General features: G+C 36.9%; 2 protein-coding genes and 1 long non-coding RNA gene across 3 annotated transcripts; all 3 read left to right on the forward strand.

Moving 5' to 3' along the window:
- On the forward strand, window positions 1-2,121 carry LOC125208941 (uncharacterized). The gene is made up of 3 exons (XR_007174273.2): window positions 1-317; window positions 1,080-1,264; window positions 1,746-2,121. It is a non-coding gene; the product is annotated as an uncharacterized LOC125208941 (long non-coding RNA).
- A 3,478-nt stretch (window positions 2,122-5,599) lies between these two features.
- Window positions 5,600-10,060, forward strand: LOC125214835 (CASC3/Barentsz eIF4AIII binding protein). Its single transcript, XM_048116005.2, has 11 exons — window positions 5,600-6,288; window positions 6,862-6,970; window positions 7,054-7,280; window positions 7,364-8,094; window positions 8,313-8,430; window positions 8,607-8,750; window positions 8,926-8,969; window positions 9,059-9,104; window positions 9,184-9,386; window positions 9,615-9,674; window positions 9,764-10,060. The coding sequence occupies exons 1-9, from the start codon at window positions 5,837-5,839 to the stop codon at window positions 9,209-9,211; spliced, it is 1,899 nt and encodes a 632-aa protein (XP_047971962.1). The 5' UTR covers window positions 5,600-5,836; the 3' UTR covers window positions 9,212-9,386; window positions 9,615-9,674; window positions 9,764-10,060.
- Window positions 10,061-11,634: 1,574 nt separating this feature from the next.
- On the forward strand, window positions 11,635-13,066 carry LOC125209405 (FAD-dependent oxidoreductase family protein). Its single transcript, XM_048109009.2, has 2 exons — window positions 11,635-12,524; window positions 12,642-13,066. Exons 1-2 carry the CDS (start codon window positions 11,675-11,677, stop codon window positions 13,064-13,066), a joined length of 1,275 nt encoding a protein of 424 aa, XP_047964966.2. The 5' UTR covers window positions 11,635-11,674.
- The last annotated feature ends 1,432 nt before the right edge of the window (window positions 13,067-14,498 follow it).

Raw genomic sequence — 14,498 nt, forward strand, 5'->3', positions numbered from 1 at the left:
CTCCCTCCCTGACTCTTCTCTCTCCCTGACTCTCCGATAGCGATTACTCTGAATCCCACCGCCTCCGAATCCCGCCGCCTCCGCCTCTACCTCTAAATCTGTCTCTCTCTCTCTCTTCCCCCCCCCCCCGCTCTACCGCTGATTCACTACGAGAAACCCTAAATTCACAAGTTCACGCCGCCTGCGCCTCTACACCGTGAGTCAGCGATTAACCCTCACTTCGACGGCGATTAATCCTCACTTCGATGATGATTAAGACTCACTTCGACGGCGAACTGAAACAACGTTTCCGATGGAAAACTCGATTTCGAACGGCGGTATGGTTTTTTTTTCTGCATATCGATTTTCAGAGATGCAATGGTGATATGAAAGTTTTTTATAGTCGCGAGTTCAGTTTTAATGGGTGTTTTTGGTGATTTTCTCAATTGTGTAGCTATTTGCTCCATCTATTGGTGATTTTTGCAATTGTATGATGATTTGCTCCATGCAGTGGTGATATAAAGGTTTTTTGACACATTGTGATCGACTATTGTGATTTTTTTCTATTGGATTAAGTGTTGTTGTACCCGAAGTGAATTGAAAATAAATAGTTTACACCCTGTGCAATCTACAGCTCAAAATTCCTTGAATTTCTTCTTTAAATAGCTTGTCTGCAAGTTCTCTAGCTCAAGTTGTGTCTGCATTTGAAATCTGAATTGTTGAATTGCTGATTTGCTCCTAGTATATGGAATTTGGGTCAATTTTATGCTTCTGTGGTTGCTAGTTTCTGATTGGTTGTATGATTCATTATGTTACTGTATGATTCATTTTGTGGTGATGATTTGGTTGTATTAATGTAAAAAAGTGGTGTTAATTATAATAGTGGGGTTAATTATGTTACTGTATGATATGGGTCAATTGTTGATTTGGTTGTATTAATGTATAAAAGCGGTGTTAATTATGTTATTGCATGATTCATTTTGTGGATGATTTTGTTGTATCTACTTCATTTTGTATGTTGCTTTATTGTATATGGTTCATTTTTTGGATGTTGCTTGATTGGTGGACGATATTTGATTGATATTATTGGTTTAATGCAGTGCAAGATAAATTAAAATGGCACGAAAAAGAACAAGATCAGAGGCAGAAGAGGAAGAGTCTAGAAGGGATATACGTGAAGCTGAAACCAGAACTTATCATCAGAATATGAATGAGGAAGAAGTGGAAGGTGAAACAAGCAATAGAATGAATATCGATGAAGAACTAAGAGGGTCAGGAGGTGAAGGTATTGTGATACATCTTGCAGTATTGCTTGTTATATATTGCAGTGCATCATTTAGAATAATGCAGTCTTATTTGTTATATATTGCAGTGGGTCATTTAGAATAATGCATCATCATCTTGCAGTTTTGCAAGTTATATTGTTGTATTGCTTGTTATATATTACAGTGCAACATTTAGGATAATGCATTCTTGGTTGTTATATATTGCAATGGGTCATTAGGAATAATGCAGTGGGTCATTTAGAATAATGCATCATCATCTTGTTGTATTGCTTGTTATATATTGTCTTGTTATATTGCTTGTTATATATTGCAGTGCAACATTTAGAATAATGTTGTCTTGTTTGTTATATATTGCAGTGGGCCATTAAGGATAATGCATCATCTTGCAGTTTTGCATGTTATATTACTGTATTGCTTGTTATATATTACAGTGCATCATTTAGAATAATGCAGTATTGAAACAATCTTCTTTTTTTGTAGTTCTGGTAAAGCTAAACAAGGGGGTAAAAAATGTCTTGCTGTTCAGATTAAAGGCCCTGCAACAAGAATAGGCCCTTGGCTGTGTGTTGAGAATTGCCTTACATCAGTTCGAGGAGGTAAAAAAGAGATGACCGATAGATGTTGAGAAGATGGTTGCGGAGTACAAGAAACCATGAACAATAAATTAACTCTTGGCTTTTCTGAACATGAATGAAATCTTGGCTGTGTGAATGAACTTAGTACTGAAACATGTAATTTTGCAGTTTTAATTTGATTTGACTTTTTTTGCGTAGTTGTTTTGATGTCAGTTACTTATAAAATGTTTCATGCTTGATATCAAATATAGGTAAAGAATACGTCTCAACATTATACATCATATTGTTATTAAGTGCATTGCAACTCATATAGTCGTGTGCTGCAATCTCAACACAAACTAAGTTGTTCTCATCAATAATATGTAAATTGCAGTATTGTCTTGGTAACAGTGCAACATTCATTGAACAACAGAGCAATATGATAATGTAATAATTTGTAATTAAAAAGGATTGAAGTTACACTTATTACTGAAATGAAGGCAACCTGAAAACAAATAGTATAAAATTAATAATTAATCCTTCTGGAAATAATAGATTGAAGCAAATAGTATAGTCGACAATCGTTACATTAAGACTGCAATATGGCGATACTAATACTGCAATATACAACGTATAAGACTGCAATATAGCGAAAGTAATACTGCAATATACAATGTATAATATAAGACAACAATATAGCGATACTAATACTACAATACACAACATATAAGACTGCAATATGGCGAAACTAATACTGCAATATACAACATATAAGACTGCAATATGGTGGTACTAATACTGCAATATACAATATATAAGACTGCAATATGGGTATGAAAAATATAAACTAATAATTTTATTTTCCCTTTTGTCGGTCGTAGTTCTTAGAGTCACGGTAACCTAATTCTCCACAATTTTTACAACGACGCAATGGTTTGTTGTTCAACTTTATAGCCTTCTCCTTCGCGGACACCAAACGGCTTTTAGAATCACTTTGCCGAACCTTTAGTTATTGGATGCACTGCAATCTCGACACAAATAAAATTATTCTCGTCAGCAAACACCAATTACTAAAATGGAATGCAACCTGAGAACAATAATATAAAAATTAATAATTAATCTGCAATTGTTTTTTTAAACTACAACATGAACAAAAATTATTAACAGAACATGTAAACTGCAATATCACCATGGTAACACTGCAATATTCAATAACACTGGAAAAAAATTGTGACCAAAACTGAAACCAGCAGCAAAATTAACAACAAAATTTATGAAATCAGCAGCAAAAAAGAAAGAAACAAGAAGAGATTCAAAGAAACCAAAGGAGAATACACGAAGTAAACTACTACAAATCGGAGAGTTCAATTACTTAGTAAATTCACGGAGTTCAATTACACATCAAAACTCATGGAGTTCAATTACAGATCACGACTTGCAGAACGAAATTCACAAAATTCAACGATTTCAATTAACAATATGCTCCAAAATTATGCACAAAATTACAGATAAAATTGAGAATAGAGTCGTCGGCCATATCAGATGAACGAGATTCAGTAAATCAAAAATTGAGTGGAATTGGAACGGATTGAGCAGATTCGTATGGAATGGATTGGGCAAATTTTTATGGAGTGAAATTGGAGCAAATTCGTGTGGAGAGAAATTGGAGCAGATTCGTATGGAGTGAAATTGGAGCAGATTCATATGGAATGGATTGAGTTAAATTGGAGATGAAATGCGCAATTGAATCGCGTAAAATTTCCCAGAATTGGATGAAAATTGGAGTTTGATTTGGTGATTCTGGAATGAAAAATTGTGTGATTGTTGATGTCGTGTAAATGATCTGGGAAGGAGAGTTCCAAATTTACCCCTAGGCAATTTTTCATGATTAAAATTAAATAAAATCTGCTGCCACATGGCAGCTTTACAATCGCCCGATTTCCAGATCCAAGGGCCGAGAATGGTGGTATGATGTCATTATAATAAGTGTTGTCATCTTAACACATCCCTACTTATATATATATATATATATATATATATATATATATATTGTATTAAAATGACAACCCCTCTTAAAATGACACCGTAACACCGCTTATACAACAATATTATAAACGATACACAACAATATTACAAACACTACACAACAATCTATAGATTGTTGTATAGTGTGTCGGATATTGCTGTTCAAGAAAAATTGCTGTATAAAGACCAGCACATTGCTGCCTGTCTTTTTCCAGATCTTTTTTTTTTTGCCACGTGGCAGCTTATTATTCGTCCACGTGTACAAATGATTGGCTAGAAATGGTGGTATGGTGTTATTTTAAGGGGTGGTGACACCCTAACATGCCCCTATACACTTATATTTAGTTTATAAATAATTATTATCTAATTAACTATATTAATAAAGCACAACTATTAAATAATATTTATTTATAAAATCTACAAAGTATATACTCCCATGCACACCTTATACCTTTTTAATATTTATGTAACATATATATAAACATATAAATATCATATATACAATATTTATTATACAGTTAATAATATAAATATGCAGAGATAAATAAAAATATGTCATATGCGAAATATGTCAGATTTGATAACTTCTTTTTCAATAAACCTATTTAAACTATTCTCTTGTTCAAAAAAATTACTCCATATTTTATTTTATTTTTTAACTTGATCTTGAAAAAATTAGACTACTACTATTTTATTTTATTTTCTTTTAATTTTCTAATTAAATTTTGCGATTTGAAATATATGAAGCTTGTAATTTCAAATACGTTAAATATAATATATCGGGGAAGTGCTAACTCATAACTTAATTGCTAACTACAACTAAATAATGGCAATTAGATATTCAAATTAAAGACTTAGATCATCAATCCCTAAATGTTAATACGATCAACGAAAAACGTCAATAATGCCATATGATTAATTCCAAAAAATATCAATAGGGGTATTAATGTCAATTAACTACATGTTTAGTTATAACTAACTTTTAAAAGAAATCTCAAAACTTTAAATTCATATAACATATATCAAATTAAAGATAATTTCATAAGGATTCCAACGATATCCTACATGCATATGTTCCGACGTCAAAATTTGAAAAAAAATTCACAAATTTTTAAATTTTTCGTACAGCAGAAATGTCAACATAGTACTATATAAAATATATCAATATAATACATGTAGAATGTTAATATAAGCAATGAGTTAACATTCTTAAAGCATTGTGTTGTCATTCTCAAAGCATTGTGTTGATATTTTTGAAATATTATATTGACATTTTCATCCAAAATCCTAATTTGAAGTTTTTTTTGTTTTTATTTATTTTATTAATAAAAACGAAAATTACACGTGGCAAATTATAGACCACACGTTTTCTAAAATCATATGGCCTTAAATTAGTTATAATTGGCAATTAAATGATGAGTTAGCAATTGATCACTCCTCTAATATATCGAGTTATCGACTATGAGATTGTGTCGATGACCTATTTTTTGTGGTGAATGATTATATATGAAAATACAACGATACCAATAACATTGTCCACTTCTAAATTCTAATTGTGATTATCAAATTAGGTCTTTGCAGTTCACTTTTTATTGAAACAATGAGGATTTTTAAGGGCCAATTTGAAGCCCAGTAGATTTAAATGGGGCGGGTCGACTTAAAATCCGGATTCGGATCCATCCAAATCAAGAGTATTTTACCCGAAACACCCTATAAAATAAGATAATTACAATCTGCATTAGGTTTTTGGTTGCTTTCAATTTGAGTAAAGAATTTCAACTCATCCGTCAATGCCTCTTTCTCCCTCTCTAAATTAATCATTGATTGGTGAAATTTGACTCTTCCTCAAGCTTTTAAATCCAAAATCCTTTGTGGGATCAAGGGTTTTTCGAATTTTTCTGACCCCTTTCAAACCCTAAGTTTTGTAGTAACTGCTGCTCTGAATCTCGCTTCATATTCTGTGTTGACGTTGAACTCAATTCGTTACTGGTGATGGCGGCGGAGGTTGAGTACGAGAGCGATCCGGAGGAGGCGAAGTTGTCGCTGAAGATGCGGCGGAGGGAGGCGAGCGACGACGAAGAAGAGGCGGAGGGAGGGGGGAAACCGCCGCGGAGGATTGACTCGGACGGGGAATCTGAAGGTGCGGCGGCGGAGTATGAGGAGGAGTTGGATGAAGAAGAGGAGGATTATGATTTGGATGAGGAGGATATAGGTAAAGAGGTTGCGGAGGTGGTGGCGGTGGAGAGAGAGGAGAGTGAGAGTGAGAGGGAAAGAAATTTTGAGGGGAATGACGATGCAGGTGAAAATAATGATGGGGATAACAATGCTGGTGATGGGGAGCATGAGGAAGAGAAGAAGGAAGTAGAGCCCTTCTCTGTGCCGACTGCTGGGGCATTTTACATGCACGATGACAGATTTCGAGACAATGCTGGCGGGCGAAATAGGTATTGGAATTATTCACAGGGTTTTTTTATCACATTGGACTGAATTTAGTAGTTAGGATGTTTAGCTGTTGAAAAAATATAAGCTTGTTTGATAATTTTTGGGGGAGAGAGCTTTGTGAACTTCTTTTATTATGGTTTGAATCATGCTTTCTCTTTCTTGATTGGTTTTATAAGTGAGATTGGATAAGTTTCTTATATTCAGTAGAAAGCACAAAGAAAACGTAAAGATGTTATTTTTAGATAGTTTTTTATTTCTTAGTTGAAACCTAGTTGTGTTATTTATAATATAACTACAGTTCTTCTTTGCTTCACGTTCTATGCTTTGTCCAGTATTAATTTACATATTTTTAAACCTTATTTCAAGCTTAAGAAGTAGTAATATTCATTTGCAGCTTAGGTTTAATGCTGACCTTTCTCCAATTCAAACTTTTAAAAAAAATCCACTGTCTTTTGCCTCATCCATATGATGACCTTTCTCCACTTTGTTTAATGCTGCTGTTCAGATAATGTTGATGCTCAACCCTTTCAAGTATTTTCAGATGCACTTATTAATGTTGGTTTGGTTGTTATTAGGAGAACCCTTGGAGGAAGAAAATTGTGGGAGTCTCAGTCTCAAGATGATAGGAAATGGGGGCACGATAAGTTTGAAGAGCTGACTATGCAGGAAAGGCATCATGAACAGGTGAACAGGCCAACATTTGCTAGTTTGTTTGTGTCTCTGTGAGGAAATTTTGTAGTGCATTCCTTATATGAATTGATTTGCAGGGTAGAAGGGGTGCTAGGGGACGCCATAGGGGCCGGGGCCGCAATAGAAATAGAGCCACAGATCCTGGATTTGCACAAGTAAACCGACCCGAAGAATACATTAATAACAGCACAGAGAATAATAATTATCAGGGCAGTGCTCCCAAGGGTGTTAGGGGACGAGGGCTTCGAAGATATCAACCATCCTTTAAGAACAACAATGACTCTCCAGCTACACAAAACAAATAGTGAGTATAACCCTCTTCTCCCCTCTTCCCTTATTTTTCTTATGCTGTTTTTGTTCTAATTTTTGCTATATTTTCTTTTGTAGCCCTGGGAAATCGGTTGAAAAGCATTCCCATGTCAGTTCTCGAAGGAGTAGTGAACCTGTATCTAATGCAAAACCTGATGTAGTTCCTAGAAAACAAGTAGCCTCCAATTTGAACATTGCTTCCCCTCCATTTTATCCTACTGGTTCTTCCACAAAGGATAACACTGCACCCCCTAAGAGGGATGTCCATGCTAGTACAGTTAATCGTGGCCAGCAACCAGTGGTGGGTGAGAATTTTACTATGTCGCAGTCTACTGCTACAATGCGAGGAAAAAATATAGTGGATTCCACTGGTCAACCTCAGTTAAGGGGCCAAGGAAGAGGACCAGGTTCCTTCACACAGATGGCTTACCAACCAGTTGTCTCTAATAACCAACATAACAGGGTTCCACTGCCTAACCAGCAACAAAATGTTCAGAGGAATTCTGGTCAAATTCGTGCTCAGTCTTCTCTGCAAGGTTCTTCCCAGCAGTTTAAGCAACGTGTGCCCAGTAATTCACAAGCATTCTCTCCACCTAAAGCTGCTGGTTCTGTAAATACATCTGAATCTGGGGATGTGGAATCTGCTTCTGAATTAAATCAGCCTAAGACTGCATTGATTGCTAAAGGAAAAGGGAGTGCTCCCGGCAGCACTAAGGGCTCGTTCCTATATGGTGGAGCTCAGGTTATGGGATCCTCTGCCAGTATGGGCAGTGGCCCCGGTGATCAAAACTTCCCAGCTTTCTTACCTGGTATTATGCCTGTCTATAAAGACAAAGGAAATATATTCAGTTAGTGCAGGGTTTCTTTTTTTCTTTCTTAAGTTTCTTAGAATGGGTTTTTATCTGACTTCTTTGTGATGCCATTAATTTTCTATATGTAACCATTTTATTGCTATCTACTATATTTGTTCCTGATTAACAACATCTTTAACTTGATCTAACACCTGTTCTTTGGTGAAATTTTACAGTCATGCAATTTGGAGGCCAGCACCCTGGGGGAATTGGTGTTCCTGCTGTTGGCATGGCCTTTCCTGGATATGTTGGTCAACCACAACTTGGCGGTCTAGGGAGTTCCGAAATGACTTGGTAATACCTCTAGCATCATCCTGTCTTCTAAGTACAAAGTAGATGTTTTCGGTTGACTCATGATTCTATCTTGTTTGTATTTTGGCATATGGATAGATTCTCTTAGCTAACAACCTAGATGTCCTATTTTCTGCTTATACAGTTTTCATCCCCAACTCTGTTGTAAAATATTTCAGGCTTCCTGTTTTAGCGGGTGCTGCTGGAGCACTGGGTGCTGCTGGGGCGTTAGGTGCAACATATTGTCCGCCATATTTAACTGTTGATGGTTCATATAATGCTCGGCCTTCTGGGCAGGCATCTTCCACAGAAGCTGCTTCAAGGTAGAGAATTTAGCTGTAAAATCTTCCTACCTTGTATTTACATGAAATTCCTTGTTGGAAAACCAGTCTCACATATTCTTTTATTTGCTTGCCTTATAAAATATTTCTCCCTTTATGAAGTTAAAAATCCATATTATGGCACAGCTTACATGTGAACTTCATAATTTCATTGCAGCAAAGAGAATAGCAGTGCAACAAAAGGTCCTTCACAGAGGCCTGGTATGTCGCATCAAACATTTTGTTCCTCTAGCTTTGTACACTTCCATGTAAATGCCTTTCGCGGACCTAATTATTTGTTCCCTGTATAGATCTTGCAAATGATGATTTCGGGCAGAGGCAAAAGAACCCTCGCAGGCAAGTGTGGTTTGTCAGTGCCATCTGTAGTTTTTTAATTAATGATCTTGCTTCTAACCTGACGTTCATTGATGTGCAGATATACGGAGATGAAGTTTGACCAGTGAAGTAGCTGGATGGCTTGGTTGTCTTGGAATAAGCATATAATCAAAAATCTTTAGAGTCCTAAAATCTGTTGGGTGTAGCAGAGTGTTTGGGTGTGCTTTTGGTCCAAGGCCCATTGTCTTCTCCAGTCGTTGATCTGGAGTACATTGGGCTACTGCACTTTCTCAGATATTTTAGGTATTGACTTAAAGTTACAATTTTAAATAATCTTTCTTGCATTTTCCCCTTTTACTTCCTTGTTGGATAGCCTGGAGTTGTCATCTTGCTTGCCCATTAATCTGTCTTGGCTGCTAGGGTAAAAGAAGTGCAATGGAATGGAGCATTATCTGAAAATAGAAAGTCTGATTATTCGACTAACTAAGCTATTAACCGTGACAGTTTGATAACACATGTATCTTTGTCCAGGTACTTGAAAACGCCTGATCCTGCTGCCTTAATTTGATGAAGAACACTGCAGCTTGACAGGTGGCACTTCTTTATTTTATTAAGGGAGATGAGATGTTGGTATTTGAATGCAATGTAGAGAAATAAATGAGTTTACTTATGTGATGCAGGTTATTGTGCATTAGTCTTTACCTGAACCATGCAAGAAGGTTGTTATGGAGCTTTCAAAAATAAAGAATGAGAAGTATTGTTGTGCCGCTGCTGCTTGCTTTATCAAACTACGTTATTATGTGGACGTTATTTTCTGTCTAAACATCCAATTGTCTTGCAGTTTCTGGTATTTTGGTTTGAGACCGACTTGAACTTTATTCTTCACCTATGAGCCACTGTTAATATATGTACTTGGGTTGAAAATAAACTGATTTCTTGGTATTGGATCCTTTATAAACTTTTGATGATGATGTTAAGTTGCTCTACTCGATATTTACTAGTACTAGATTACAGTCATTACACTATATTGCTAATGGAATGCGTTAGGGTTTGACAACGTGACAACAAGTAACATTCAATCTACCATACACATAAGCAGATAATTTGGTATATGGTTCCAAGCAATATGAGAAACAAAATCAGAGCACCAAGGTGATACCATAGTGGATATGACAATTTAGGCAAGCAATCTGCGATATATATATATAATCATTCTGCAATGCATAGGCAAGCAATCCAACATATGGTTATGGTTTCAAGCAATTAAAGAAAATCAAGCAATCTATGATATATAGGTCAGTGGCGGAGCCACATGGGAGAAGGGGGTACGAGTGTACCCCCAAATTTTGCTGTCTTAGTATATAATTGTTGTAGGATTAAACAATAGCGTTAGTGGTTCAGTGGTTGAGCGCTCCACTCCCTTTCCTTCGAATTCGTATTTATTCTTGCACATTTTTCTTTCAGCTGAATTATATTGTTATGTGATAGTAGTTCGCAATTTATATTTTATTACAATAATATTCTTAATGGTTTGGTATGATTGTTTTAAAATAATTCTAGACTGTGCGTATATTTTTGTAGTACTTTATTTTTTATTATTTTGTTTTGTGGATATAGTAGTCATTTTTACGAATGAAGCTGGCTAATTTGGCTACACAACTACTCTCTCTTACAACTTAATTAAAGTGTTTCTTTTGGGCATAAAAATTAAAATTTTGTGTTATACAAAATAAATGAAGATAAAATAAAATAAAAAAAGAATAAAGTAAGAGAGATAAGAGAGATTATAGTATGATATAAAATAAAGTAAGAGTAACTAGATATTTTATTTTTTTTATTAAAAATTGACTTTACTAAGTAGGGACATCTCAAAAAGAAACACAACTCAACTAAATTGGGTGGTCAAATTTTTTTTATAGTGAGTACTCCTTCCGTCCCACATTTGGAGTCACTTATTGTTATAGCTCGGGTTTTAAGAAAGAGTGGAAGTGTATAATAAATGAAGTGAGATGGTGGAGTGTGTAATAAATGAAGTGAGTTGGTTGAAGGTGGGTCCCTTTTTGACTTTTTGATTTTTTATTTTTGTTTTGATTTATTTTAATGTAGATAATGACATTTTGATGTAATTTTGATGAACAATAGGATAAAATTATATGACCAAAAACGAAAAATTCTAAATGTGTCTTTTAATCTGGGACGGACTTTTATGGTAAAAAGTGACTCTTAAACTGGGACGGAGAGAGTATTATTTTATTTTTAACACTAGGTGATGTGATTATTTGACATACAATTTTATACCCCCAGAATAAAATTTCTGTATCCGTCACTAATATAAGTAAGCAAGTCTACTACGTGGCAGACTAAGATTGAATCTGTTCTTAAATCTAACAATGGTCTTTGATGGTACAATGCCATTTTAAACAATGTTGTCGTTTACACCCAAACCTATTGTTATCTGTACATCGTTTATATGGTGACAAAATAAAAGGGTTTGTTACCAACAACCATTATATATAAATAAAATAATTTCACTTTGCAATTGTGTTGAGTTCTCGCTCGCCGACACGTGTCAGCTCAAAAATATCTAAAATATGGCATCATTTCCCCCCTCGTCTCTCTTCCGGAACCAAGCCCGACACCCCATACCCGACCCGATTAAGCTCTCCTCCTCACAAATCATGGATCCTCAAAATCCGCCCAAAAGAGTAATCGTCTGCGGCGGCGGAATCATCGGCGTCTGCACCGCCTACTTCCTATCCAAAAAAGGCGCCGCCGTCACGGTCGTCGAGCAATCCTCAATCGCCTGCGCCGCCTCCGGCAAGGCCGGCGGATTCCTCGCCCTCGACTGGTGCGATGGCGGCCCCGTCTCCCCCCTCGCACGCGCCAGCTTCAATCTTCACCGCTCACTCGCCGAAGAGCTAAACGGCGCGGAATCGTACGGATATCGCCACCTCACCACCCTCGGCCTATCAATCGCCGAAGCGACGTCGTCCCGATCGAAGAGGCCCGCGCCAATTGTACCGCCTTGGGTCGACGGGGCAGCGAAAAGCCCTAAAATTATCGGGACGACGGAGACCACGGCGCAGGTGCACCCGCAGCTCTTCACTAAGACGCTGCTGGCGAAGGCCGTGGAGGATTACGGAGTGGAGGTCGTTATCGGAAGAGTAGAGAGCGTAGAGGCGGCGGGTGGAGCGGCGAAGGCGGTGGCTCTGGTGGATGGGCGGCGGATTGAGGGCGATGCGGTGGTTTTGGCGCTTGGGCCGTGGAGTGGAAAGTTTGGGCTTTTGAAATCCTTTTTTAATGTTACTGGGCTTAAGGCCCATAGTATTGTGTTGGAGCCCAGAGATCCTTGTGCGATTTCGGCCCATGCATTGTTTCTCACTTACTATTCGGCCCAAGGTGGAAGGCCCATGGACCCGGAGGTGTATCCTCGGCCCACAGGTAGTAATAAAATCGGCTGACACATCATCGCATATTTTATCGCATATTTTAGACACATCATCGCATATTTTATCGCATATTTTAGACTAACTCTGAATTTGGTAATTTGATAAATAGGGGAAGTGTACATATGTGGGATGTCAGCAGAGGCAGAGGTGCCGGATGAGGTGGAGCAGATAGCTGCGGTGCCGGAGTCTATCGCGGTGCTGAAGACGGTGGCTGGGAGTGTGTCGAGCCAGTTATCGGAAGGTGAGGCCACGGTGAAGGCGGAACAGGCGTGCATCTTGCCCTGCACCGATGACACTGTGCCTGTGATCGGGGAAGTTCCGACCCTCAAGGGATGTTATGTGGCGACGGGCCATAGTTGTTGGGGCATTCTCAACGGCCCGGCCACCGGCGCCGCTGTGGCCGAGCTTGTGTTAGATGGCCGTGCTGCTATTGTTGATCTCGCACCGTTTAGTCCTGTTAGAGCACTCCCAATGGCGTCGGCGAAAACTCGGCGACTTTTCGCCGAAAATCGCCGAGTTTTCGCCGACCAATGAAAGGAATTCGGCGAAAAATCGGCGATTTTTCTCCCGATTTAACGCCATCCGGCGATTCATCGCCGAAAAATCGCCGAATCATCGCCGCCCACTGTGGGCGCGATTCGGCGATAATTCGACGTTTTTTTATTTTTAACGGCTAAATTTGTAAAAATGAAATGTTGAGTTAGGGAGAAATAAGGGAGAAATAAGGGAGAAACCATTGGAGCAGTTGGCTAAAAGTTGGCTAAAAACTGGGGATAAATTATGGTGCTGATGTGGCGCTGATGTGGCAGAAATAAGGGAGAAATAAGGGAGTTTTAAGGGAACCCATTGGGAATGCTCTTAGGTTTCTTTCCACATGAAAGTGGTAGGAAAATGATTTATGTTAGTTATGTAAATTAGATTTAGTAAGCCTTTGTTGTTTCCTCCAACTTTATCTCTAATTCAATTTCTCATTCAATAACGATAGAGGGAATGGATCCACATAGGGAAATTTTAATGCTATGTTTTACTATAATTCAATTTTTTATCATATTACCATTGAATCTACTCATTCTAGATTATTTTTATTTAATTGACTATTACTACCTCTTACTCAAAACCACTGTCCAATTACTATTTGCTAACTAAGCTAAACAAAGCTTGTCTTCAAATGGAAAACACAAGACAAATAATTCCAAGTGTCAATTTAATTGTCAATACATCAACAGGATTGTAATTTTAATGTTATATTTCCCACTTTAACATAAGGGATCAATCTCTTATTCCAAATAATGTTTTACTATCCACTCCTCGAGATTGAAGTCTATAATCTAAAATTTAATACTGCTATTATAAATTTATAATTGAATTTCAATTTTAAACTCTTTCAATTCTTATAATATAAAAATGTATTGTGAAATAGAATATCTCTATCAAATACTCCCTCCGGTCCAAAGAATATGCACATTGAATTCGACACGAGTTTTAATACAAAATTGGTAAAGTAAGAGAGAGATAGAGAGAAAAAGTAATTAAAGTATTGTTGGTGAAGGATGAATCCCACATCATTAGAAAGAAGAATGAACTACAAAATTAGTACATGTGTATGGCTAATCGAACGCTTGAGGTACCAATGTTTCAAAAAATGCACCAGACACCTCTACGTATAGGTATAATATCATTTGAAGTCCTTTTTCACTATTTACGGTCTTTCATGCCCTTCTCATCCTCAATTTATTTCCAAAATGCCACTCCAAGGGCATTAATGTCTTTCCATTATTTCTCATATTCCTAGTATAAATTAGTTTTAGAAGAGTGTGGGGAAAAGAATTTTTCTATATTATTAGTATACTTTAATCTTTATCACTATTTCTCAAGAAAAATAATTAGAGAATAAAATATATTTATTTATCATTAAAACATTCACTGATAATATGTGTATTATAATTTCTAGTATTTCTAATTTATT

The sequence above is a fragment of the Salvia hispanica genome, chromosome 3 (assembly GCF_029641045.1).
Source record: "Salvia hispanica isolate PSC_SH4W2 chromosome 3, Shi_PSC_v1, whole genome shotgun sequence".
NCBI classification, from domain to species: Eukaryota; Viridiplantae; Streptophyta; class Magnoliopsida; order Lamiales; family Lamiaceae; genus Salvia; species Salvia hispanica.

Coding starts and splice junctions, on each gene's coding strand:
- LOC125214835 (XM_048116005.2), top strand. CDS start 5,837: ATGGCGGCGGAGGTTGAGTACGAGAGCGATCCGGAGGAGGCGAAGTTG. Junction 8,095..8,312: donor CTTCCCAGCTTTCTTACCTG/GTATTATGCCTG, acceptor GAAATTTTACAG/TCATGCAATTTGGAGGCCAG. Junction 9,105..9,183: donor AGGCAAAAGAACCCTCGCAG/GCAAGTGTGGTT, acceptor ATTGATGTGCAG/ATATACGGAGATGAAGTTTG.
- LOC125209405 (XM_048109009.2), top strand. CDS start 11,675: ATGGCATCATTTCCCCCCTCGTCTCTCTTCCGGAACCAAGCCCGACAC. Junction 12,525..12,641: donor GGTGTATCCTCGGCCCACAG/GTAGTAATAAAA, acceptor TTTGATAAATAG/GGGAAGTGTACATATGTGGG.